Source organism: Canis lupus, chromosome 20 (genome assembly GCF_048164855.1).
Source record: "Canis lupus baileyi chromosome 20, mCanLup2.hap1, whole genome shotgun sequence".
Classification (NCBI taxonomy): Eukaryota; Metazoa; Chordata; class Mammalia; order Carnivora; family Canidae; genus Canis; species Canis lupus.
Window position 1 is genome coordinate 54,818,703 of NC_132857.1, and position 25,468 is coordinate 54,844,170.

The 25,468-nt window shown below is 35.5% G+C and overlaps 1 protein-coding gene across 2 annotated transcripts in view; it reads left to right on the forward strand.

Annotated features, from left to right (window-relative positions):
• The window catches only part of ACVR2A (activin A receptor type 2A), an 84,818-nt gene that overhangs the window by 48,773 nt on the left and 10,577 nt on the right, over nt 1-25,468 (forward strand). The window contains exons 2-9 of one of the 2 annotated variants that reach the window (XM_072789127.1): nt 1,403-1,610; nt 4,980-5,089; nt 5,291-5,445; nt 15,690-15,713; nt 19,731-19,874; nt 21,784-21,927; nt 22,979-23,124; nt 25,056-25,170. In XM_072789127.1, coding sequence (XP_072645228.1) covers nt 1,403-1,610; nt 4,980-5,089; nt 5,291-5,445; nt 15,690-15,713; nt 19,731-19,874; nt 21,784-21,927; nt 22,979-23,124; nt 25,056-25,170 — 1,046 coding nt within the window. The remainder of the gene's footprint in view (nt 1-1,402; nt 1,611-4,979; nt 5,090-5,290; nt 5,446-15,689; nt 15,714-19,730; nt 19,875-21,783; nt 21,928-22,978; nt 23,125-25,055; nt 25,171-25,468) is intronic. The other variant, XM_072789128.1, reaches the window with a different exon arrangement.

Sequence of the window (25,468 nt, forward strand, 5' to 3'; positions counted from 1 at the left end):
GATACGAGTTGAAGTTTATCTTGTTGTTGGTTTTTGGATGAGATGTCCAATTGTTCCAGCATCAGTTGTTGAAAAGACTATGTTTTCTCTATCAAAATGTGTTGGCACCTTTGCTGTGTGTCAGTTGAATATTATGTGTGGGTCTATTTCTGGGTCCTCTGTTGTGTCCCATTGAAGCATATGTCTTTTCGCTAAGACCACACTGTCTTGATTGCTGAAGCTTTCAAGACCACATTGTCTTGAAAACCAGTAGTATGCATTCTCCTTTGTATATCTTTTTCAGAATTATTTTGGGTATTCCACTACCTTGTTTTTCCATACATGGTAAGAGATAGTTTTTTAAAAGCTAATTTTACAGTGCAGAATCTGAAACCATTAATGAATATTTTGCCCTCTGTAACATTAAAATCTATGAAACTATCTTGAATATCAAATGGCTTTTTTTTTAAACTCACAAATGCTTTTATAACACCATACATAATTCAATTGGAGAATATTGGTTTTCTGAATTATGTAGACCTACTATTGGCACATTTCATTATTCAGTATTTATAAGTTACATGATCTATCACCACTGATCTCATGAGAGAATTCTTCTTCTTCTTCTTTTTTTTTTTTTTAAATGAGAGCGTGCTCACGCATGCATGTCTGAGTAGGGGTAGGGGAGGGGCAGAGAGAGGGGGGGAGAGAGAATCTTAAGCAGACTCTATGTCTAGGGCAGAGCCCAAAGCAGGGCTTGATTTCATGTCTCTGAAAAATGACTTGACCAGAAATCAAGAGTTGGACGTTTAACCAGCTGAGCCACCCAGGAGGTGGGAAAGTGTCAGGCTAACGGTGGTGACACAAAATTTTCACACTTCTTTTTTTGCTTGAAGGATCAAATTTATCATTGACATTGTTTAATGTTAGTTGTTTTTCTGGAAGTAATAGGGTTAGTTGGTTCATTTTTGAGAACTTTTGTGTGTCAGATACCCAAGTCTGGATAACCACTACTGGGTTAATTACCAGCTCAGTCATGCAAAGGCTTTTTCTTGAGGCAACCATTGTGCTTCAGTGTGCAGCAGAAGTGCTTTTGCTTAGCTCCTATGTTGTCACCTTGGAAAAGAAATCTCTCCAGGGTCAAGATTTAATTAAATTAACAATTTTACAGCTTTTCATCAAGGACATTCTTAAATAAAACTTTTTTTTTACAGAGAAATCTTGTGATATATTTGGTCACTTTCTGTTGTTCTGTGTATTATACTTCGAGTACAGAGATTGATGTGGAAACCTAAACCCAGTGTTACACAGTGGGACACTGTAAGTCACTGACATTTTAGGACTATCTGAGGTTGGTATATGGTGAGACAATCTCTTAAGAGCCAATACGGTTATATTAAGTTGTTGTTTTATTGTCTTATAGGTGCTATACTTGGTAGATCAGAAACTCAGGAGTGTATTTTCTATAATGCTAATTGGGAGAGAGATAGAACCAATCGAACTGGTGTTGAACCCTGTTATGGTGACAAAGATAAAAGGCGACATTGTTTTGCTACCTGGAAGAATATTTCTGGTTCCATTGAAATAGTGAAGCAAGGTTGTTGGCTGGATGATATCAACTGTTATGACAGGTAAGGAAACATTTTATTGTTTTATGAGAATGTTGAATAACCACCCCCCCACACACACATATACACACACACGTGCTCCCTTTTTAAAGGGGAAAAGATCAATGCATGTATTTTCACTTAAATGTTTCTTTTTTAATATGGGATTATGAAGGCCGTTATAACATGCTCTAATGACAAGATACGTGTTTTAAAGTAATAAAATATGGCATTTTTATGTTTTATCTTTGATATACTTTGAATAATCTACCAAGTAGTGAGAACTATAGATACGACCATTTTTTCCCTTCTGTTATTGGAATGATAAACTTTTTAAATGTCAATTTTAAGGAAAAAGGATTTCTAAAATTGCTTTAAACGACAGTATATCTGTTGAAAATCTATCCTCTGTCCTCAAAAAAAGTAAAGCTTAATCATAGTATTTAATTTCCTTTTAGTTTCCCTCTTTATGTATCTGGAAGAAATTGATCTTCCTGCATTTTTTCCTTTTTTTTTCTTGCAAAGTAGGCCTTTGTTCTTTACCCCCGAGAGACATTTTAACTTGACGTTCAGAATTACATCAGTACTAACAGAGTCCTCGTAGAAAGCTACATTTTATTTAAAAGATTTTGCTTAAATTGTTTTATTCTGTACTGGAAGTAAGCTACAGTAGAGATGTTGTTGACTGCCTGTGATCTTTCTATAAGGAGTCCTATAGATAATGGGCGATCACTTAAACTGCCTGGGCCCCAGGATTTCCACTGTGGGTGGGTGCTGATGACTGGCAGAGGCTGCAGAATCCTAGAGAAACAGACATTTTGGAGCCAGAAAATACTGATACACTCATGGAACCCTAGATAGTTGGCCTATCCACTTTCAAGAGGCTCAATTGATAATCATGAACAGGTGGTTGATTAGCCACATGTGATTTTTTAAAAAGATTTTATTTATTTATTTGAGAGAGATTGCAGAAAGAGACAGAGTGTGCATGAGCGAGCATAGGAGTGGTTGGGAGTTGCGGAGGGAGAGGGAGAAGCAGACTCAGAGCAGGAAGCCTGACGTGGGGCTTGATCCCAGGACCCAGGACCAATCACCACCTGAGCCCAAGGCAGATGCTTAACTGACTGAGCCACCCAGGCACTCCAGCCATATGTCATTAATAGCAAAATTGTTGAATAAGCCCATGAAGATGGAATTATCTCAATTTTTCATGAGAAATTAAAATCTTACACATACACCCACACACACACACACACACGGTATTGTAGTATTTAGGATATACTTCTAAATCTGTGGATTTTCCAGGGCTTATTTCTCTGTAATTACACATTTTAGCTGCATTTCTGATTCTTGGCCTCTCATTAATAGAGGTGATATTTGCTTTTATGAAAAGTAACTAGGGCCACTAGGAAAATAGGATGGAGGTTCCTCAAAAAATAAAACTACCCTATGATCCAGCAATTCCACTTTTGGGTATTTATCTGGAGGAAATGAAAATATTAACTTGTAAAAAGATACATACACCCATATGGTTATTGCAACATTATTTATAATAGTCAAGATTGGAAGCAACCTGAGTGTACATTGATGGATAAAGAAAATGTGGTGTGTACACACACACAAACACATACACACATAGAGGATGTTATGCTAAGTGAAATTAATTAATTGTATAGAGAAAGGTGCAAATACAATATGATCTCACCTAATGTGTAGTGTATATTGTATGTTTAAAAGTTGATAAGACAGTAGATTTTTGTTCTGTCTTTTTTTGTTTGTTTTGTTTTTTTTTTTAGAGAGAGGAGGTTGGGGAGGGGCAATGAGAGAGACAGGAGTTCGATTTCATGACCCTGAGATTTCAGCTGAAATTCGGAGTCATATGCCTAACTGAGCCACCCATGTGGTTTGATGAGAGAGTAGATCTTGAAAGTTCTCACCACAAGAAAAAGAATTTTTAACTATGTGTGATGTTGGACATTATATTATTGTGGTGATCATTTCACTATATGTACAAATATGAAGCCATTTATGTTGTATACTGGAAACTAATGTAGTGCTATGTCAGTTTTATCTCCAGAAAAGTGGGGAAAATATTTTTTCCAAATTATCTTTTATTAATTAGTTGAAACCAGAGATCCTTGTTCTTTTTGTAGTAAAAACTACTGTTCGTCTCACCTGATAGTTAAGAGAAGGAAAAAGAAAAGATTCAAGAAATATCAAAGTATGGAGAAAAGACAATGATACAAAGAATGAAATTGGATAGGGAAAAGTACTTTTTTGAGTTAATTTGGCTAAGTAATCATTTTCCCCTCCTATAATTTGAGGCATGATTCTAAATGTTAAGATTTTAAACATATATTTTTTATAACTTAAGATTTAGCTTTCAGTTGTCTTTTATTTTCTATTAAATAGAATTGGTGTAGATTTAATTTTAATGTTTGATTTTGTTAAAACAGCCTTCTCCCTGAAATTTCTTAAGCTTTCCATTTTAAATTCAACCTTATTATTCTAACAGCCATCACAAAAGTTTGCAGTTTGTAGGATATGTCTTTAAATTTACCTGATGTTTATTAGCATATTTAAAGGTTTGTTGTTGTTGTTGTTATCTGTTTGTTTTCAAACAGGTATGGCTATTTATTGGCTGATTAGGGTTTGTTCTAGTGGCTGAATCCCTATCTCCTCAGCTCCCCAGTCAACCTCATATCAGTTTTTGAGTTATTAGGTTCTATATCTTGTTACATTTTGTTTTCTACTTGTTGGTTATCTTACCCTTGCTCATTGTGTTTAGGGAATTTAAATCTACTCCAAAAAATGATACTGTTAATTCCCAAACCTAGCTTGGGTCTGTGATGTTGAGATAGGTCCTGCCATGAAAGGAACTTAGGTCCTTGTGTGTGTGTGTGTATATTTATATATAAACATATACGTATATATGGGTATCGGTGTGTACACATACACATAGTTTTATTTATAGTGTTCAGCTTTTTAATTCATGCAATGGGAAAGCTATATGTCCTGTAAGAGAAAGCACTCGTAAGCCAAATTTCTTCGTTGGCTCTATGTTCCTTTTTACACTTTTCTAATAATTAAAGAAACATAGTTGCCTTAGATTGATGATTTAAAACCAGATTAAGGTCATAGCAGTGGCCTCAAGAAGCTAGTGTCATTGCTGTAAAAGCAGCTGGTTTTTGTTTTTAAGTGAGATTTAGTAGAAGGATTACTGGAATGTTTTTTGGCTTTTAAGAATTGATCATTGGATATTAATAAAAATCTTTTAAGTTGACCATGAATGACTTTTCCATTATTTTATCTCTGAGAAGAATTTTAGAAAAATACCCATTGTGGATTCAGTTTAATGCTGATTTTAATGATTTCTCCTCTGTTTGTTTATAGGACTGATTGTATAGAAAAAAAAGACAGCCCTGAAGTGTATTTTTGTTGCTGTGAGGGCAATATGTGTAACGAAAGGTTTTCTTATTTTCCGGAGATGGAAGTCACACAGCGTAAGTTCACAGGGAAAATACATAGATCTGTTCAACTAGTACACTGAAAGCAAAACATATTTTGTGTTGATGGAATAATTTACTCCTACCTTCTCCTACTCTTGTTTTTCTCCTAAAATTTGATGCTATAAATCAATAAATACTTATTGTGGAATTTTGTAGACCAAAGCTGAATTGTTTTTTTCCTTCCATTTTCCACAGCTACTTCGAACCCAGTTACACCTAAGCCACCCTATTACAACATATTGCTTTATTCCTTGGTGCCACTTATGTTGATTGCGGGGATTGTTATTTGTGCATTTTGGGTGTATAGGCATCATAAGATGGCCTACCCTCCTGTACTTGTTCCAACTCAAGTAAGTTGTCTTGTACCTTGTGCTGTTTTAAGTTGTATATTTTACAGAACTATTACTGTGGTGAAACCCACTGGGTTGCTATAAATCATTTTCTTTTGGTGTTACTTTTTGAATGCTTATTGTTATGGCAACTATAGCTAATTTTCCAAACTTAGTAATTTGCTGTGTCCTAAACTTTTCTCACTTTGGAGCTGAGGTAAGGTAGAACAAAGGGTATTCTGTTCTTTGGACAGTTTCACTGTCATTGTAATACTTTCAAGTGTGAGATTTACCCAGCTTTGTTTCTTGAGAAGTAATTGATGGATAAGTGATATCATAACCTGTCCTTTCTCTTCTTTCTTCCATTCCTTAATTCTTTTGCCTTTTTCAAGACTACTTGCCAAAATATCCTTTTAACCATAGGGAGAGTTTTAGTAAGGTGATCCAGAAAGTGTGGAAAAGGAGGTTTCACAAAGGCATCAGGAAGCTATATACGAAAAAATGTTTCTGGGAAGAGGAGCAGATGAGCAATGCTTTTCATCATTTATTAGTAATAGTTCAAGTGTTTTTTGTTGTTATTGTTTTTGCAGCATATCAAGTGTGTACTGAAAACTAAAAAGCTTTTTTTTTAATACTAAAAATTTTTTCAATGCCCTCGATGCTCCCTCTCCTGACCCCAAATCTACCTTAAACTATAGATATGGTGGGTAATCAGATTAAATTCATGAAATTTTCCTCTTTCTCTATCACATAGACAGTTGGTACTGGTACAATGGTTTACAAGTTCTTTTAATATAAGTAGCTAATATTCTGCAAACTCAGGAAGGGTGAAAACTGTAGTTATACTTGTTTGCGACATCTTCAAACTCTAGTTTTAACTGTGTTTCTTTCAACTCTTAAGATCAGATTACCTTGGCCTTTTGGATCTGTGGTTTAACTGTTACTCTAATACTAGGATTAATGGTTAAAACGTGGTAGAAGAATGGTAAAGTCCTATAATTTAATGACCAAAACAACTTCTTCTCTGTAAGCTTTATTTACATAACATACTACTTTCTCAGTACTTGGCAGCAATCTGTTAGCATTAGGTTATTGATCCACATAATCTTTGTAAGATGTATACATGGAGAAATAAACCCAAAGGTAAAATACCTTATTCAGTAAATTAGGTAAACACTGTTTTGTGCAGCTGAAATATTTTAACTTTTAAACCTTAGTTACCAACTTGTGGATTTATTAAAAATTATCTCTGAAAGTATTTTAAAATAAAAATTTCGCTGCCTAATAAACAGATGTAGCTTACTCCAGATGGCCATAGGATCCACTTTATCTGCCTTTGGTGGTAACTATTTTTTGATTTCTATTTTTAGAAGAAAGAGTATTTAGTACTTAGTGTCTGAATTTACCCTAGATTTGTGATATAATAGAAGAAAACTAGAAACTGAATTGAAAAATAAATTTAAGTTTTTTAATGGAACTTTAAAAATAAAAATGTATTCTTATAGATAACATTGATATTTATATAATATTGGCACAAAGTTACGGTTGGACTTTTTTAAAAAGGGCTCAGTATCCTATACATGAGGCCACTTTACTTAGAAATGCTAATTAATTTAAGGGGTTAGACTTTTAAAATGGAAAGATGCAGTTATTGTTCGTAAGTAACCGAGAACCAGGAGTCTCCAATGAATATCCATTTCTGGATTTTAGATTATTTGTTACCAGGTTAGTATTATTGTACACATTTATTTAGCACTTGGATTGCTCTGTGGTGACTTTGCATACACTACATGAATTACTGAAAACTGAGAACTAGATTTAAGATTTTGTGATGGAATGATCTGGAATGGTCAAGCTTTTGTTAGGCAAAATAAACTGTGGAAGAGGGATTGTCATCAGTTTGGAAATTTCATTTATGTCATCTCTCACTGTGTCTCAGAAGTATAGTGTCATGCCTTAAGTATCATTTTTAGTGAGAGGTTCTACAACACTGATTAGTGGCCATTTTGTTAAAAATGCTCAAGTTTTATCTCCAGTTTCAAAATAATTATTGATAATAATTATTGAAAACAACAGCAAGGATTTATTGAACTCTTACAGTGTACTAGGGTACTGCTAAGTTACACATATGTATAAATACTTAAGTTTTATATAAGAATATGTAAAAACATAAAATACATATTTTTTTCTCATGATTTCTAAATTGTGACTGATAGATAAGGCTCATCTTTGGAGTTTGTTAAAAAATACAAACTCCAGGGCCACAGCCCTGTAAGTATGGAGTGGGGCCTAAGATGATATGTTTCTAATAAGTTTCCAAGGTGATTGTGAACAGCCAGGTGTGAAAAGCACTCATTTGATTTTATCTCACAGGGTTTATGTAATTTTAATTTCAATTTTATAGATAAAGAAATTGAGACATAGCAAGACCCACAAGTGTCAGAGCTGGAATCTGAACCAAGGACTGGCAGTAAAGCTTTACTCTTCTTACTGCTTATGCTATTCTTCTTCTTCTTCTCCTACCCTCCCCCCCCAAAGCTGGTGTCTCTGGTGCTTTAGATAATTCAGTAAATATCTCTGCCATTTCAAAAGCATTCTATAGGCTAATTTATTTTCCTACTTCGGTTGTTGAATAGTTTGACTACTAAAATGAGCAGTAATACCACACTGTTTCACATAAGACAAAAAGGAAAAGTCATGGATATATACAAGGGCATATTCAAGTGTTTTCCATTAAAACATTTTTTAGCACATTTTAGAATAAAGTTTGTTAGCACGATTGGGTTGTAGGTAAGGATTCCTGTGCTTCTGAGTTGATACTCAAGACTTTTACGAGGAATAGGAGTAGTAAGTGAGGGAGACATACGTTCGAAGTCTTAAGGTCTTGATTTCTGTATTTCACTCCATATTCATGTCCCCATGTTCAAAGCTGAATTCCAAGGCTAGTTAAGAAAAGATCATATATTCTTGTGGATTTCTGAAACATTTTTCCTCCAATTCTTCAAACACTTAGTGACGTGAAATTTTTCATTCCTTTTCTTGGGGAAACTTTTCTTTAAAGCTTTGGCTAAAGGCTGAAGGCTGGTTTGTGAATGAACTGGTCTGTTGTATGACATTAGTCTCATTGGGGTAACATCTTATTGACAAGTCATGCCTACAATAAGAACTGTACTTGAGAATTTATAGTGAATCTCACAGAGCAAGCTGAAGTTATGTATACTGTGATCATTCATTGGTCTAATCTCAGTCTTTTTTCTCATTGGCATCCTGGAGGACACGAGATACCCATATACATCTTCTTACTAAGCTAGTTCTGACAGCTAAATTGTGGGATTCTTTATTTCTAAGACACCAAGTTAGAATTTCTTCTAGTCTTGTATTTTATTGTGAAGAAATGATCTGGGGATCTACATGATATAAAATCTGGTCTTATGGTTCTTAGTAACCAGTAAAAAAATATTAATTCTCAAATCTAGCATAGTTAGAGTCATGGAGAAAGTCATTTTGCTGTTTTTATTTTTATTTGAAGCCTTGTTTCTTTCTTTATAACCTGTAACTACTATGTTTCTAATATATGTTTCTAACTATTATGTTTCTGACACTGTCTTCCCCATCACTCTGGATGAAAGCCTGGGAGACAACTACTACCTCTTTAGGCCCTGTCATTTACCAAGTCCCATTCATTCATTTTTTTTGTCCTTCTTGATTAGGAGACTAATGTCATCCTTCTTGTAGTTCAGGACATTATTACATCTGAGGCTGAGATTATTTCTGTGATCTCATAGCTGGTCTTCTTTCTCTCCATCTATATTATCGCTGTAAAATAGCATTTTACATGTCTGATTATCTTCCTTCTGTTTTTAAAACTATTTGAGGGCTTTCAGTGATCCATGGCAAAGAATACAAAGTTGAGAGTATGACATAGGAGCCTTCTGTACTTCCATGCATTTACTTTTTTTATTCTTTCCTCTCACTACACCCTAAGCCGTCCATTATATGCATCTAGAATGGTATTAGTAATGTACTGCCCTTGAAATAATTGAGAAAATAGTGCTGCAGTCAGTTTCCGTCTCGTGTGATTCAGGTGAATAACCTCAATTGAGAGAGGCTTTAGTCATTTGTGTACATGTTCCAGTCTCCCACTTGATTGTAAGCCCCTTGAAGACCAGCTGTGTGTCGTACTCATACTGGATTCACCCGGTGTTTGTGTGTAGAACCGTTCGGTAAGTGATGAATTGCTGAATTTGACTTTGTTGCATTTAGAGTTATACTGAGATGATAATTGTAGCATGCCCAGGGATTCATTTAATAAAAAACTTGATGGCTTAGTTTTAAGATAAATCTTGAGGCCATATTTCTTTAGGGTAAAATAAGTTGAAGTATTCAGGCTTTTGTAAGACGATGCCAGTATTCAGTTCTTTCTGGAATCACAAGCTTGAAGCATCTTTTAAATTTGCATCCCCTAGGTCCTTTTCTTTTATCTGTGCTGAAACTGGCTTTCCACGTGTAGGAATTTGCTCTTTTAACCCACAGTGAGTAAACTGAACACAAACTGGTTTTTCTAGTGCCAGTGAGTCAAGAATATGAGGGAATGGATGCATCGACTCTGATTAAGAAGTCTTACCGTGGTTAGAGTTAATGTGGTTTCAATAAAAGTGTTTGCATCGCTCTCAAAACCATATGAGAGCTGAAGTTTCCTGTTAATAAATTAGATCTATATTTGTGCTGATGAAAAACACTTGATAAGAAAGTGGATTTTAGAGCCTAGAAATTACCTACCTTTAAAAAGGTATGAAATCAACTTCCTGTTCATTTTTAAAGGCTATATAAGTAGCACTATAGTATTGCAACTGTAATGCTTGCTTAAAGACATCAGTCTCTTCAGTGGTTTACATCATGACATTTTGTCTAGATTTTGGTCTGATAAAGAGTAAAGGTTTTCAGATGTTTGGGATACTGATTGGGGTATACAAAATAATACTGCTGACCTTAATATTAAAGTAAATAACAGGTTGTCCTTTCATGCTATGTCAGATTACGGTCCACCGAGAAACCGAGCCATCTGTGAAAATGCTGTGTAGGATTTCCTGTTGAACATGGGTCTGTGTATGGTACCCATTTAAAATTAATAAGATACCGAAAGGGTAGCGTAGCATCATTCAGCCAAGTCAGTTTAGGAAAGGGTACTGCTTACTTATTGGCGGAGGATGCAGGAGAAATTTACTAAAATTAAATGAGTATTAATATGCTAATATTAAGTTATACTTGCAAAATGAGTATCATATCAAGAGAAGCACATCTTGAAATAGGTTGACTCACTTTCTCTTTCCTTTAAATTTTTTTCTTTTTAAGAATTAATTCCAAACACTTGCCTGTTAAAATAAGACAAATTATACAGAAGGAAGTGTGCAAAAGAAAGGAGATAGAGCCATTTGTTCTTCCTTTTTTTTCTTCCCTTTATCTCTTTCCTGAGATAATCAATTTTAACAGGTTGGAATGTATCCTTTGACACTTTTTTCTGATCTCATTTGTTTGAATATATGCTTTTTTCCCCTTTTATAAACTATAGAATGTTATTTCACAATTGGTTTCTTTTAATTTAACAGTATACTGTGGATAGCTTTTCAGCTTAATTCTTTTCAATTTCATTCTGATTAAATGATGCATTCTTAAGTGAAATTTACTGTAGCTTTAATGTATGCTCATGAAATATCAAAACTTGATGTTTTATTAGGCTAGAGTTGGTGTTAGTTAGGTTTCTGCTAAGACCTGGAACCCACATTTCACGAATATTTTTAACTGTCTTATTTTAGCATGTTTAAAGTATGGTGATATAATGCTCTTGTCTTGGCATTGGGCTTTTTTTTTTTTTTTTTTTGTAGATGCCAAAGAAATAGTCCAGGGCTACTACAAAAGTCTGTTTCACCTTTATGTGTGATTATTTTTGTTACAACTTCTATTACAAGTTTATGTATACTTCTAAACTGATTTTGGGGAGAAGTGTCATAAATTATTTGTAGACTTGCAGCTTTACTAAAATAATTACTCTTAGGCGTGTGAGCTGTTTTACTTAACAAATGCATGAACGGGCTCACTTGGAGATATGCTGAAATTCCATATCCAAAAACAAAAAGGAAAGAAAGGGGAGAAGGAAAAAAAAATTAAAAGCTTTATCCAAAGCCTAAAACAAGTTTAGCTATATATTAAAGTTAATAATGAAAGCACTAATTTAAAGATGACTTCCACTGAATTTTTAAAACTTTGAGTTCAGTTTTCCTTTGGACTGTAGAGGGAGGGTCCCACCTTCCAGTTTTCAAATAGGGCTGATGCATTTGGACCAGAGTACATAATTTCTCCTTTCTCTTGTCGAGTGAGGTGGAAGATAGGAAGAAGTGACTTTGCTTTTCTCTTAATTTTTTATTTCCTGGACCTCATTGTAGATCTCTTCTTCATTCCTAGCTACTTCATCATTGTAAAATCTTCTGTCAATTGAGATAATAAAATGAAAAAGCCCATTTGTTAGTGAAAGCTGTTTGTATCACATAGGCTAGCAGGTGTTCCAGTTTGTTTTGTTTTAGCTTAACCACTCACCTAATGCTTGGGTGCCTGCTGTGTGCCAGGCATCATGCTGATGTATAGTGATAAGCAGCAGAGGGACAGTCCTTGCTGGCTGTTTTGAAGCCCATAGTTCATATGTAGATAAAAAATGGGTTAGTGGTTGGTTGGTCATTTGACTTTGCAGCTTAGAGATGAAAGGTAAAGAAAGAGGGGAGTTGCTTCAACAATTTTGGTCAAAGGAGGAGGAGAGGAGAAATGCCTGACTCCAGTTTGGAGTGACTGGGAGCCACATGTGAGGTGCCTACCTAATGTTAAGTGTTCACGATATGTTAGCTGTTACTGCCGATAGAGTAACAACTTCAAAATTGTACTCAAAAGGTATATTTATGGAAGCCATTGTAGATATATATATTTATATGTTGAGACTTTGAAATTAGTTCAATAAAAGATTGCATTTTGAGTACTCTGTCAAGGATTGCACCAAGCACTTTATACCGATTAAACTTTCAACACCCCATGATATAGGTTCTGTTTTATTAAGTCCATTTTGTAGATAAGAAAATCAAGGCACAGATACGCGAAGTGTCTTGGCCTAGGATCAGTCTGCTGAGTGGTAAAGTCTGGGCATTTAGACCCAGGGATGATTATTCACTGAAGTAATTTTAATAGAATGGTTTATTTTAGTAAATATTATTGGGAGGGGAGGCGTAAAAAACTACTTTAAAGTAGGATAAGGAGGGATCAGAGTATGTAAATTACATCGCAGAAAGTTTTTATTGTAATATATAACCTTGTTGATAACCATCTCACTACATCACAATTTATATAATGTATGGCATAATCCTTTTCCTTTTTTTCAGCCTTACATGCAGAATACAAATGCTAAAATAAATAAAAATAAAATTTCTTCTATCCTCGATAATAAACCTGATGCTTCTAAGCAGTGGCCAGAAGAATGCATATCCCTCACATCTTGTTCAGACTTTTAAACCCCATTGCTAGCTACCCTGAGAAGCAGCAGCCTTCTTCTTAAGCAACTTATTCAGAATCCTATTTCATCCACCTTGGTCTGTCTTTGCTTTGCTTTCAGGAGTTAGAGGAGAGAAACAGTAGGAAGTAGGAGTTGGTATATCACAATGGAACTTGGAAGATCTAATTGGATAGAGTGATGGCTGTGCATTTGGCAGTATCAATATTATTGAATTTGTTAATGTATAATGTCTTGCTTTCCCTAGCTCAGAAGCATTTGTTCTGATACACACACTATATTATTTCTTTATAGATTCTATTTCAGTCTGCCTGGCAATAGTCTTTTTTTAAAATTAGCAATTGTGAAATTTCTTAGAGCATGAGATAATTAGATGACTAAGATGAGGCAAATTCAGAATTTGTCAGTTTTCAAATACTTTGGGTGAGTGTGGGGTGGTCCTTAATTCTTCTTGATAGTCCAAAGCTATTTAGTGAGTTAACAAAAAATATGTACATATATATAAATCTTAGTATGGTTTAAATACTAAATAAGGGAAAATTAATAATATATGTCATATATGTTTGTTTATAGCATATAAATGAACTAAAATCCGTATTTCCTGTTCTGTACATCTAACTGCCTACTGAATATCGGCACTTGGATGTCTCCAAGCATGTAACAACCTGTGGTAATGATCTCTCTGAGCCTGGTTCTCAGTTAAATAGAATGAGTACAGCATTTGGTGGCACAAGTCAGAAATTTAGGATGTAACCCAGTACCATTTTTCCACCTAATCTGTCTCCCTCAAGTACTTACCTCATTTTTCAGTGATCCTCTCCTTGGGAAAATCCTCTTATTTATCATGCCAGTGGAAGTCCAGTTTCACCTTACAGGTACCTGCTCAAGGGACTGAATTCCTTTTTTTACTGCTCTTATTTTATCATCGTGCATTCAGTTAGCATGGGGTCTTTGATACATCTTCTTTCCCCCACCCGGGGTAGTCAGTGCCTGGCACAACTAGGCGTTCAGGAAAGATTTGATGAGGGAATGGAGAAGTCCTCTTCGTTCTTTTCTGATGTTTGGCAGTATAGTTAAATTTCTTTACCCCTTAAGGAATAAGCAGCAAGTCTCTTTCTCATCCGGCAGCCTAACTTCTTGACATTAATGTGCTGATTTGGTTTTCACTGTTATCTCCAGTTACAGTGCATGATACTCAAGTTTCATTTTCCATGTTGTGAATTGATGGTTTTATTTGGTTACTTTTTATCCATGTATTTCAGTGATTTAATTTTTTTGAATTCTGTTTTGACCCTTTTGTTTTGTAACATACTTTACACATTGAGGCCTGTTCTTGGTGTCTCTTGTTTAGCTTGATCATTCTCTGACTTAATCTGATGTTCATTTATTGAGAAGTATATTGAGCAAAAATACACATTTTGGTAAGATGCATGGATAGCACCTCCTTGAATAGTGTGATTATAGTGGCAGGTTTATCTCCAAAGTACCTGTAATGAAAACAAAACCTGAGAGATACTAGGGCTTGGGAAGCTGAAGTCTGGTTATTCATTTGGCATGTATTTCTTTCAAGGGATGAATTTTACTCTGGAGTACTGATAAGATGTTTTGATAGTAGGATTAGCTAAGCCTTTTAGATGAATTCTAAATAATCCTGAATCATTATCAGAGGAGAAAATCAAGAAGGAAGCAAAACTAGTCCAGCTACTGGTACAGATAAATGAGTTGTCAAATCTTTTTTTGTCAGTGCTATTCTCTGTATAAATATTGTAGAAATATTGGAAAGGGCCGATAAATACTCAGTTATTGGAGAGATTTGAAGCCTCCTTTTACACTGGTGACCATATTTCTTTTACTTTTAAATTTAGGCCCTTAACTATTTTAGGATGACTGGGAAAATGAAAATCTTGTTCTCTATCAGTATCTGAGTGTCCTCAGACTGAAAAATATGTGTGGATACTTGTTCCCAGGGCCATCACTGCTTGACTTCTTCACTCTCACTGTGGCTAAGTCAGCAGTGGGCCTGGCCTGTCATATGTTCTACTTAATTCTCACTTATTCTTCCCCTGTCTTATTTTCTTCCCCTAGTATATTGTTTCTGTTGCACGCACAGACACTAGAAACATTTTTATATTATGATTCTACTCTCTTCCATGAAAAGGGAATGAAGCAGTTCAAGAAAGAGGAGGTTTTAGAGATTCTTAACAAAACTGCCAGTGTGGGCTGAGGAACTTAGTCTAGTTACGTAAAAATTTTTTTTCTGTGCTGCTTCTAGTCTTTGTTAAAGGCAATACTGCCCTCTGGTGTCCAGAAGCCAATTCCACCCCATATTTTCTCAGTTTGCTTTGCTCCTCCTGTTTAGACTCTAGAACTTCTTAGAAAAACAAGTAATGATTATTTAAGAAGTCGGTGTAGTTTATTTGCTAGCTTGAAGTTCATTGGATCAGGTAATTTGGGGTCATACTAGAGTCATCTACACAATAACATCCCTAATCTGAAAGGTAATATCCAAGTTTTTTGTTTGTTTGATATTACTTTCCTCTGTTTATAAGGAAAGTGTTCTCAGTTCTTATTTTAAAAATATGATACATTGGATCATTGCCAACTTTTGAAAAGCTAAATCATTATTCTCCCTCCTTCACTTTTGTAACTGATGTGTCATTTTTCATTTCATTCTGGATATAAATCGTAATTTCTTTTGCCTGTGTTTTTTCTTCACAAGCACGCCTTTCATATAATGATAGAGGTAAGATGCATTGATGTTTGTTTTATGGTTGTGGAACTTTTTGTGGATGCATATTAAACATTTTGTTCTTAGATTTTTGTTGTTGTTGCTTTATTGTGCATCCTTTATGTTATAATTTTTTTTTACCACTTTTAGTATTGAAAACATGATTGATTTGCTACATATTATAACAGTTTTTGGTTTTCAAAGAATTGTTAACAGAATTTATACTTATCTGAGTTGGAATGTAGAAACAGCGATTTTAGTTGATTAGATGTTAACACTTAATGGCTAGTATGTCACTAGCTTAAATGTCAGCATATGCTCATTTTTACCAGGAGCTGACTCTCTGGTGAAACCCATTATCCTTTAATGTGAAATCTGTATTTTCAGATAGTTTCTTTCATCTTTAGCCTCCTTAGCAAATGGGCTAGTTAGAGAAGTTTAAGTTGATCTTTTGCTCTCTAGAGATCGAAGGCTCTATTTTAGATTAGAATTCACCCTTCTCATTTGAGAACTCAGAAGAAATGAAATGATCACAGACTGCATAGCAGCTCTTGACTTCTGCTAATTTATTCTGGTCTTGATTATATTAATTCTGTTGGGTAGTGGTGTTGGGATGGGGGCATGGTTTTCAGCAATTGCCATTTGTTATTTCTCAACGTGATGTCTTCTGATGCCATAGTTTTCACATACAGATGGGTAAACGAGATGTAATCAGAACCATGTTCTACTTCATCTCTTCTTAACTGTGCAGAATAGCTTGGGGATTGCAAGACAACTGGAGACTTAGGAAAAGTTTTCAGGAATTCCATGGTCCTTACCATTGATCCCCCAAAGCTGATTTTCTGTGTAGCAGGGCAAAGTCATGTTTTATGATAATATCAGAATGTTGCTGTCATTATGAAGTCCAAGTTCAAATTTGTCTCCCCAGGGGTTGATACATTTTCAAGGTGTAACTCTTTGACCTAGAATCAAGTACAGTTGACCCTCGAACAATGCAGGACTTAGGGGTGCTGAGGGTGTGCACAGTCAAACCTATGTATAAACTTTTACTCCCCCAGAACAAAACTACTAAGTTTTGTGAGTACTAACACAAATGCTTGATTAGCATGTATTTTATACGTTATATGTATAATATAGTATACTCTTAAAGTAAGCTAGAGAAAAGAAAATGTTGAAATCCTAATGAAGAGAAGATACGTTTACAGTACTGTATTGTATTTATTTAAAAAAATGCACATAGAAGTGGACTTCTCAAGTTTAAACCCATACTGTTCAAGGGTAAACTGCATTGACTTTTGTGGGTAAATTATGATGATGATGCTCATAAACTGCAAATAATTTCCAATATTCTCAGGTGATAAGTAAAAGCCAGATATTAGAGATGTAGTTAAAGCTTCCTATAAATTTTAATGAAGAGCTGAAAAGTATGACATAGAACATTCTAGTAATTTTTCATTAAAAAAGCAAAAAGGTATCTTAATTGGCATTATGTATTTTATATACTGAGTTATTATCTATATTTTAGTTACTCATTTTTGAGGCTTACCTTTTAAGTATTATAGAATATTATTTAAAAACACATACCATTTCTAAAAGCTTTGATATTCTATAGGAATGTGCCTTTGTAGTCCTTTCCTTCACCCTTTAAAAATTCACCAGTATTCTTCATAACTGTAAACTTTTTATTTGTAAGTAATTTTGGTAACAGTCTGTTTTCAGGCTGTTGTGATAGAAGGTTGAATAATGGTAATACCATTAGGATAGTGATCTAAGATTTTTTTTACTGATGATGATAGCTTAGAAACTTGCCAAAGACTTGGAAACTTATGGGAACCTTGAAGTTTATTTGTGCATTTGAAAAGTATTCAGAGATCTTTTTCATCTAAATATAGACAGTGAAAGTTGTATGTTTCCTAAATTAAGGTTAGTATTGTATTAAAATTATATTTTGGACTGCTGACATAGTCTTAATTTGAGATGTGGATTAAGTCCTCTGAATCCTGTATTATAGACTGAATCCTCTCTGTGTGGTTGGTACACTTTAGAGCAGAGAATGGGTAATGTTGTATGCTACTGAAGGATCTTATCAATTTATATAAAAGTCATTAAAAATCTTAATGCTTAAGAGCCATTTTATTTTTTACCTGGTTATTTTGCCTCTTCAGCTTTCAGCTTTTATCTGCATACTTTAGTTTTTGGTAAGTTTGCTTTGAAAGCTTGACATTTCTGACTTGGTTCTAAAGAAGGGGGGAATCCTTGATTTTTAACTTTGTAGTTATTCAGATATTTCAGATTGAACTTCTCCTGTCAGCATAGTTATTTTATGCAGTTATCTAATAATTCTTGGACTTTGTGCATGACTTCCTTTGCCTCCACAAGGCTGGTTTTCTACCTTTCTCCCTCCCATTTCCACATCCCCAGCAGCAGCATACTCCTGTCACTAGCGTCTCTTACCAGGCATAAGTGACCAGTCAAGCAATGAGGTAGGGTGGGTTTAATTGTGATAAAACCTCTCCAGAATTCTTGTGTCCCTTCCCACTGAGGATCATAACTTTAGGGGCCACACTTCTCTCAGATTTGTATCTGATTTTCTGGACTCATCACTCTTTTAAACGAAAACACTCTTTAGCTCCACTATGACCTTTCATCTTTTGAATGTGTGAAGGAAGAGCAACTTTTGTAGATACTTTAAAAATAAATATCCAAGGTTGAAATGAGTCACAAGAAGTTTTCTAGTTTTAAAATATTTTATTTTAAAATAGGAATTCTCCAGCCATTTTATAAAGATTGCCTGCAAAAAAATTGCACCTTTGTCCTCTTTAATATTGTGTGCAGTGTTTCTGTTTTTGAGGGTCTTTCTAAAGCAGACGTCAACTTTTTCAAATCTTGAATGACACCAGTGGGCTGAATAATGTGTGAACAGAGCACCAACAGTTTTGGGGCAGTAGGAGAGGGGATTTTTTTTTTTGTAAGAGGGGATACAAGGGAGAGAGATGTGTTGATGCAGGGATGACATACCATTTCCAAGCAACTTAGATGTCGCGGTCTCTATTACTGTTGCCACAGAATTTTGGTTCTTCGTTATACTCATTATGTAGCCCTTCAAACACTTTCTCTGGAGGCTTTTCAGAAGGCTTCTTGCATCTTGTTTTAGTTGCAGATATTGAACTCTGATACAATGCTTCCAATGAGGGGTTGCCATTCTGCTCTGTAGAGGAAGGATGCCCTTGTGTTTTATAAATGTTGTACGCCTATTTATATACTATACTTGCTCCATTTTCAAGATTAACTATAGCAGTACACTTCTTTTTCATTTATCTACTACGATGACCACTCATTTTCTGGATTATAATTTGTACTTTTTTTGCCAATCAGACTAATAATTTTTATCTCAGGTCAGTTTTGGGATGTAATTATAAGCAAAGTGATTGTTAATAGGTAGAAAAATGAGAATGAAAGGAACAGTTTGACTGTTAACATATTTATTTCATGTGCTTTGTATTTGATAGACTTCTTATCTGCAGTGTGTTTGAGAATGACTATGTGCATTTCTGAGATTACTGAAGAAAAGATTTATTAAAGATAAATAGTCATTGTTTCAGAAAGTAGTGGATTTTGAGGAGTGTTTTCCTTTGAGACATAGCCATAATTTGCTGTTGCCGACACTTTTTAAAGTCTTCATCTTCTAATGAAGTACCAACTGGATGAAACCATTGAAATACTGTTAGTAATATCCTAAAGGTCACAGAAAATTTTAGTCCAGACAATTAGTGAGACTGACTCAAAATGATTTGAGGTCATTTTTCCTGCTGTAATATAAAAACTCCCAATTCAAGTGACTCGCTTTAGGATCACTATAAATGATTAGTAATGCTCGAGAACTCAATTTTGGCAAGATTGAAGTTAGTGTCATTTGTATGTGTTTCCTGTTTCTGTCAGTTGATGCCTTAGTATACTTACAATTTCTTCTCATATTTAGCATTGATCTGTATCATGTGCCGCTTTCTAACTACTGTTACTGTTTATCTGTAGGACCCAGGACCACCCCCACCTTCTCCATTACTAGGTTTGAAGCCACTGCAGTTATTAGAAGTGAAAGCAAGGGGAAGATTTGGTTGTGTATGGAAAGCGCAGCTGCTCAATGAGTACGTGGCTGTGAAAATATTTCCAATACAGGTATGGTATTGCACCTTTCTCATCTGCACCTATTTTGTAAAAGATGCAACTGGCTCGATTATCATAATGCAGCAACAGTCTGAAAACACAAACTGTTTCAGGGTGGTTCTGTGATACTGAGGAAAGAGTTAGCCCTTTTGTCTGCCGTCTCATATGAGGAATGGAACTCATGGTAAAGCAGTCATTATGTCTGTTTGGAGCAGTGGAATTACGAACATACAGGAGATCTTTTGTCAATAAAAATACTACGGAAATGCAAGTGAAGATGAGGATTCCAGTTACAGACTTTCATTGGTTAACTTTGAGTGTCCCATTGACATTAACAGAAAACAGAGAAGAATGAAAGAACAGCATGCTAGTTTTAGAATTGTTTAGCATATATTACCAGACTGATTCATTTTTTTGTCTTACTTTGAGGGGTCATGTAATCATTTCAGGTTTTGTTGGTGAATTTTCAGAGGCAGTGAATCAGGATTCTAAATAATTGGTTCACTGCTGACTTGTTTTTCTTTTAAAGGGGGCTCACCTCATAACACCCTGGTCTAATGCATCTCTGAGCTGCTCTAATGTTTTGTGCGAGTCCATCAGTTGTACAGATCTGTGATGATGTCTTCGTCTCTGTCCCTTGCTTTATGCCCCCCTCTAGCTAATGCCTTGTGTGGTGTTGCAGTCCCAGTTGGCTTTGGTGATGTGGGCTCCACCACTGTATCTGCACAGTGGATCTTCCTCATTCCAAAGTTATAGAATCAGTTTTTGTTGTCTTAATATACCTAGGTTTTATCTTTCTTGCCTCTTGTAAAGCCTCTTATAGTCTGTGAAGAAGGGTACTACCTTTCTTTTTTTTTCTTCTTCTTCTTCTTCTTCTTTTTTTTTTTTTTTGTAGTGATGCAGATTCTTTAAAACTATAGTTCTCAGAGGAAGAGTCTAGTCTGTTCTGCTAAGATTGGCAAATTCAGGGCTCTTTTTCAATTGTGGGAAGAAGCTTAAAAATTAGATAAAGACCTTTGGATATTAACATAAGGGTAACAGCAGCAAGAATAGCAGTAGCTAATATTTTATTGAGTGCTTCTTATTGTCAGGTAGAGGTGCTTTGCATAGGAGTACTCAGTAACATGTGCCCATATATTACCCATAGATACAAAACAACACTCAGTGTACATATCATACAACAACCCTGTGGGACAGACTGTAGTCCCCATTTTGCTAGTGAGGAAACGGAATGATCATGTCACTTGGCAAAGGTTCTTAAGATAGTTTGGATCCAGAAGGTTCCTAACCATTATTATTATGGTGCTTCCTGCTTTCAGTGTGAAGAGAAACTAATCTTTTCTAAGTAGACATGTAGTAGGTGTGGGTCACTTGCACAGGTACAAATGAGTATATGGTGTTTTAAATTATTGTATTGCCTATTTATACTCTGTTGTGCTCTTATGGACTCTGTAGGGTAGTCTCAACATTTTGTTAAGAATGTTTGCTGTAATGTTAGTCTTTGAACAAAAAAAATTTTTTTCTGTCAAGATGAAGTCCTTCTACCTGAAATTCTTATCTCAGGGAAACTGTCAGCAGAGTGTGTCACCATTGTTAGATACGGAGGTGCAGCATTTCTGATGATAACTCCTGTATTTACAAATGAGAAACACAGAAAAGTATGTTTGAGGGAACAGGGCAGGCATTTGTCATGGATTTGTTACCTTATTGTCAGATTTCTTTTATGAAAAAATAAGCCAAAACCAAACCAAATAACTTTTTCATTTTTATTTTAAATTTTATTTACTTTAAATTTAGCCTTAGAATCTACTTGAGTAGATTTTTTTTTTTAATTTTTAATTTTTGAATCTACTTGAGTAATCTTAGATATGGTTTATTTGCCTGTGTTCTTTGCATTACTATTCTTTCTTTTTAACTCTAGGACAAACAATCATGGCAAAATGAATATGAAGTTTATAGTTTACCTGGAATGAAGCATGAGAACATACTACAGTTCATTGGTGCAGAAAAACGAGGCACCAGTGTTGATGTGGATCTTTGGCTAATTACAGCATTTCATGAGAAGGTAAAACTACTTTTCATTTTAACTCAGGAAAGTCAGGGCTGGCTTACCTACTTAATGTTGGCTACAAATCCCTCAGACTGATTTTTTTCTGGGAATAGTACGTCGTTGTAGCTAGTTAATACATATAAATAAAAAATCCTTTAAAGATAATTTTAATACAAGAGCAAAGATGGCACCTTTTTCACCCAACCTTCTACTCTCATAAAACCAGTCTTTTGTTCCTTATTTCTGGTGCTGCAGTTTTCCTCTTACAAATAGCCCTTTCAGTGTAGCTGGTGCTTTGTGATTTTCATCCACCATTCATGATCCATCTTGATTATGTGGTTCATTCTTTAGCTTGAATTGTGTTTCTTCAACTCTTTAATCAGTGTAGTCTTGTGACAGAACTAGAGTCAGGAGATTTATCTAATCATTTTTTAAAAAGATTTTATTTATTCATTTATAAGAGACACACAGAGAGGGGCGGAGACATAAGCAGAGGGAGAAGCAGGCTCCTTGCTGGGAGCCTGATGTGGGACTTGATCCCGGGACCCTGGGATCATGCCTTGAGCCGAGGCAGAGACTCAACCGCTGAGCCACCCAAGGGTTCCGCTTTATCTGTCACTAATTTGTAGAGTAATTATCACCAAAACACAGTTGCTATTTTTCAACTTCTAGAGATAGTATGGAATAACATGTTAATGAAATAGGAAATTGTGTTCTTCTTGGCAATCCGTGTCATCATCGTTAGATACAAGTGGCTCTTGGACTTCTCTAAATTCTTGACCAGAAGGATGGCAGATTCTGATGTAGTTATTTATATATCTTAATTTTGTGTTTTCCTAGTCCTGTGATAGAACAAACATCTTAAGATTAGACGTATTCCATTCTAGTCAGATATTTACTATTGTGAAACTTGAACCATTCCAGAAAGATTGCTTTTTTGGATATCATTATTCACTAAAAGTAAAGATATGCTGCCTCCCATATCTTGAAAGTAAAGAGGAGAGTCTCCATGTCATACAGCTTTTATCCAGAGCATAAGTTGTTTTTTTCCTCTCCTTTTCTTTAGGGTTCACTGTCAGACTTTCTTAAGGCTAATGTGGTCTCTTGGAATGAACTATGTCATATTGCAGAAACCATGGCCAGAGGATTGGCTTATTTGCACGAGGATATACCTGGCCTAAAAGATGGCCATAAACCTGCCATATCTCACAGGTAGAGCTCAATTTATATTATTTTCCCAAATAATTCAGTATTTGTTATTTACACTTTTAATTTACTGTGCAAAATTTATTTTCCCCCTAATTACCTAATCATGCTAGCGGAGGCAGTTGGTTTTCATTTGTTTTTCAAATTAGCTTTGAGATTGGCCAAGAAGTATTTTGGATAATGTATGGATTAGTATCATTAGCAAAGTTTAATTCTTGACCAGTGTTTTAGTTTGTTTCATTTCTGAAAGCATGGTTAAGAATGAGAGTGTATTTTGTCTATCTCAAAGGAAAAAAATTTGTTTTGCTTCAAAACATGACTTACTTTGGTGATAATTATAAGATGAATTAAGGAGAGACTTTGGGTATTTGTTTTCTTGTGTTTGTGATGACCAGGTGACCATTACCTCCTCAGTTAAGGTGGAGGGAGGCATCATTTGAATGACTCTTAACTGTCTTTATCAGTGAAGCAGTAGTACTTAAACCCAATAGTTGTCAGAACCACAAAAGGGAAAATGTTAGTTCTTTAAACATGGGATCAGTTTGCCATTGTGTATTCAATGTAAAGATAGTTGCTTTAGAAACAGACCCATAAATACAGAGAACAAAGTGATGGTTGCCAGAGGAGAGGGTGGGGGTGGGCGTGGGCGTATAGACAAAATGGGTGAAGGGGAGTAGGCTACAAGCTTCTAGTTAGGGAATAAATAAGTCATGGGGTAAAAGGCACAACATTAGGGAGTGTAATCAGTGGTGGTGTATGGGAACAGTAGCTGCACTTGGGGGAGCACAGCATATAGACTTGTGGAAATACACTGTGTTGTACACGTGCAACTAATGTAACGTGTGTCCGTTATCTACCTCAATTAAAAAAAGAGATGGCTGCTGTACAGGTGGGTATAAGCAGCTTCATTAAGCAGATAATTGAGTGCCGCCAGGTGGTGTTCCGCATCCTGGGAGGCATTAGTTTAATCCAACTCTAATACAGATTCTGATTTGGCAAACCTTGAATGACTTCTCCTCAGAAATAGCCCCCCATTTTTCTCACCTTCCTGCATAGAGTCTGTTTCTTCTCAGATTTTTGCTCCCCTCACCTAGTCCTATAGGGCACTAATCTCTTTGGCAGCCGAAAAGGTTATTAGGAGTAGGGTTCCTAAAAATCTTCTGAGGCTAAAGTGGATTGGTGTTTGTAGCATCGCGTGTGTCTCCGGTGCCGTCTCTGTTCCACGGTTGGTCTGTGTACGTACATCCAGCCACCGCTCAGGGCAGCGATGGAAGTTGCTAGAGGATAGTAATCTCTAGGATGAACCAGTTGAAGGTAGTGTGTAGAAGAGAATATCTGATTGCTTTAAAACAGTTACTCTTTTCAGAACACTGCGATCCAGCTGGAGCAGTTTATATTTTTGGTGAAAATTTTCGGATCTACATTCCAGAGTTGCTTTTCTCCAATAAGGCTTTTGAATCGAAGAACTACTAAAATAAGGGACCGTTATAATATGTAGGCCTGGACCCGTAGGCAGAAGGCCTCCGTTCATCTTATTTGAATATTCTTTTAACTTAGTTTCTTAAATTTCACTTGCTGTGGGAGTTTCCAACTATAAACTCGGTAATATTTGTATTACCTCAGAACCCCAGCAGTTTTATGACTGGTAGGTAGGAATGACATAGGTAACATCTAGACTAGACCATGGTTTTGGAATAGCAGCTCTTTAGAAAACTGCTTTATGGAGAAAGTTCCTTCTTATTGTCCATGTTATGAGCAGGAGTGGTCACTGCCCTTGTGCTTCAGGCTGTATGGGGACCTTGCATACTCGTTCTCCCTCCTTTTTCCTGTATATCCTACTTCTGTAGTGTAGTCTCCTCCTTTCCTACTTTCAGTGAAATTTTTAAAAGATAACTTGTTTACGATTAATTTCAATACTTTATCTTTCTGTTTGCAAGGGACATCAAAAGTAAAAATGTGCTGTTGAAAAACAATCTGACAGCTTGCATTGCTGACTTTGGGTTGGCATTAAAATTCGAGGCTGGCAAGTCTGCAGGTGATACCCATGGACAGGTAAGGATTGTAACTGCATAAACTGTAAGAAAAAAATAATCTTGCCCCATATTATCTGAGAATGGCATATCTGGATGGAGTTGATCTAAAATGACTGTAATGGTTATTAAATCAGCAACTAATATCAAATGACACTCTGAAAAGTAGTATGTTAAATCTGCTGAGGGAGACATTTTCATCTGGTGCTGAAGGACTGTTAGGAACACAAGTGGCTTAGACCAGTCAGTCCGTAAAACAACCTGGACACATGTCATGGATTCTATTTTTAAAACTAATCCAGTTAGACTCCAGCACGTTT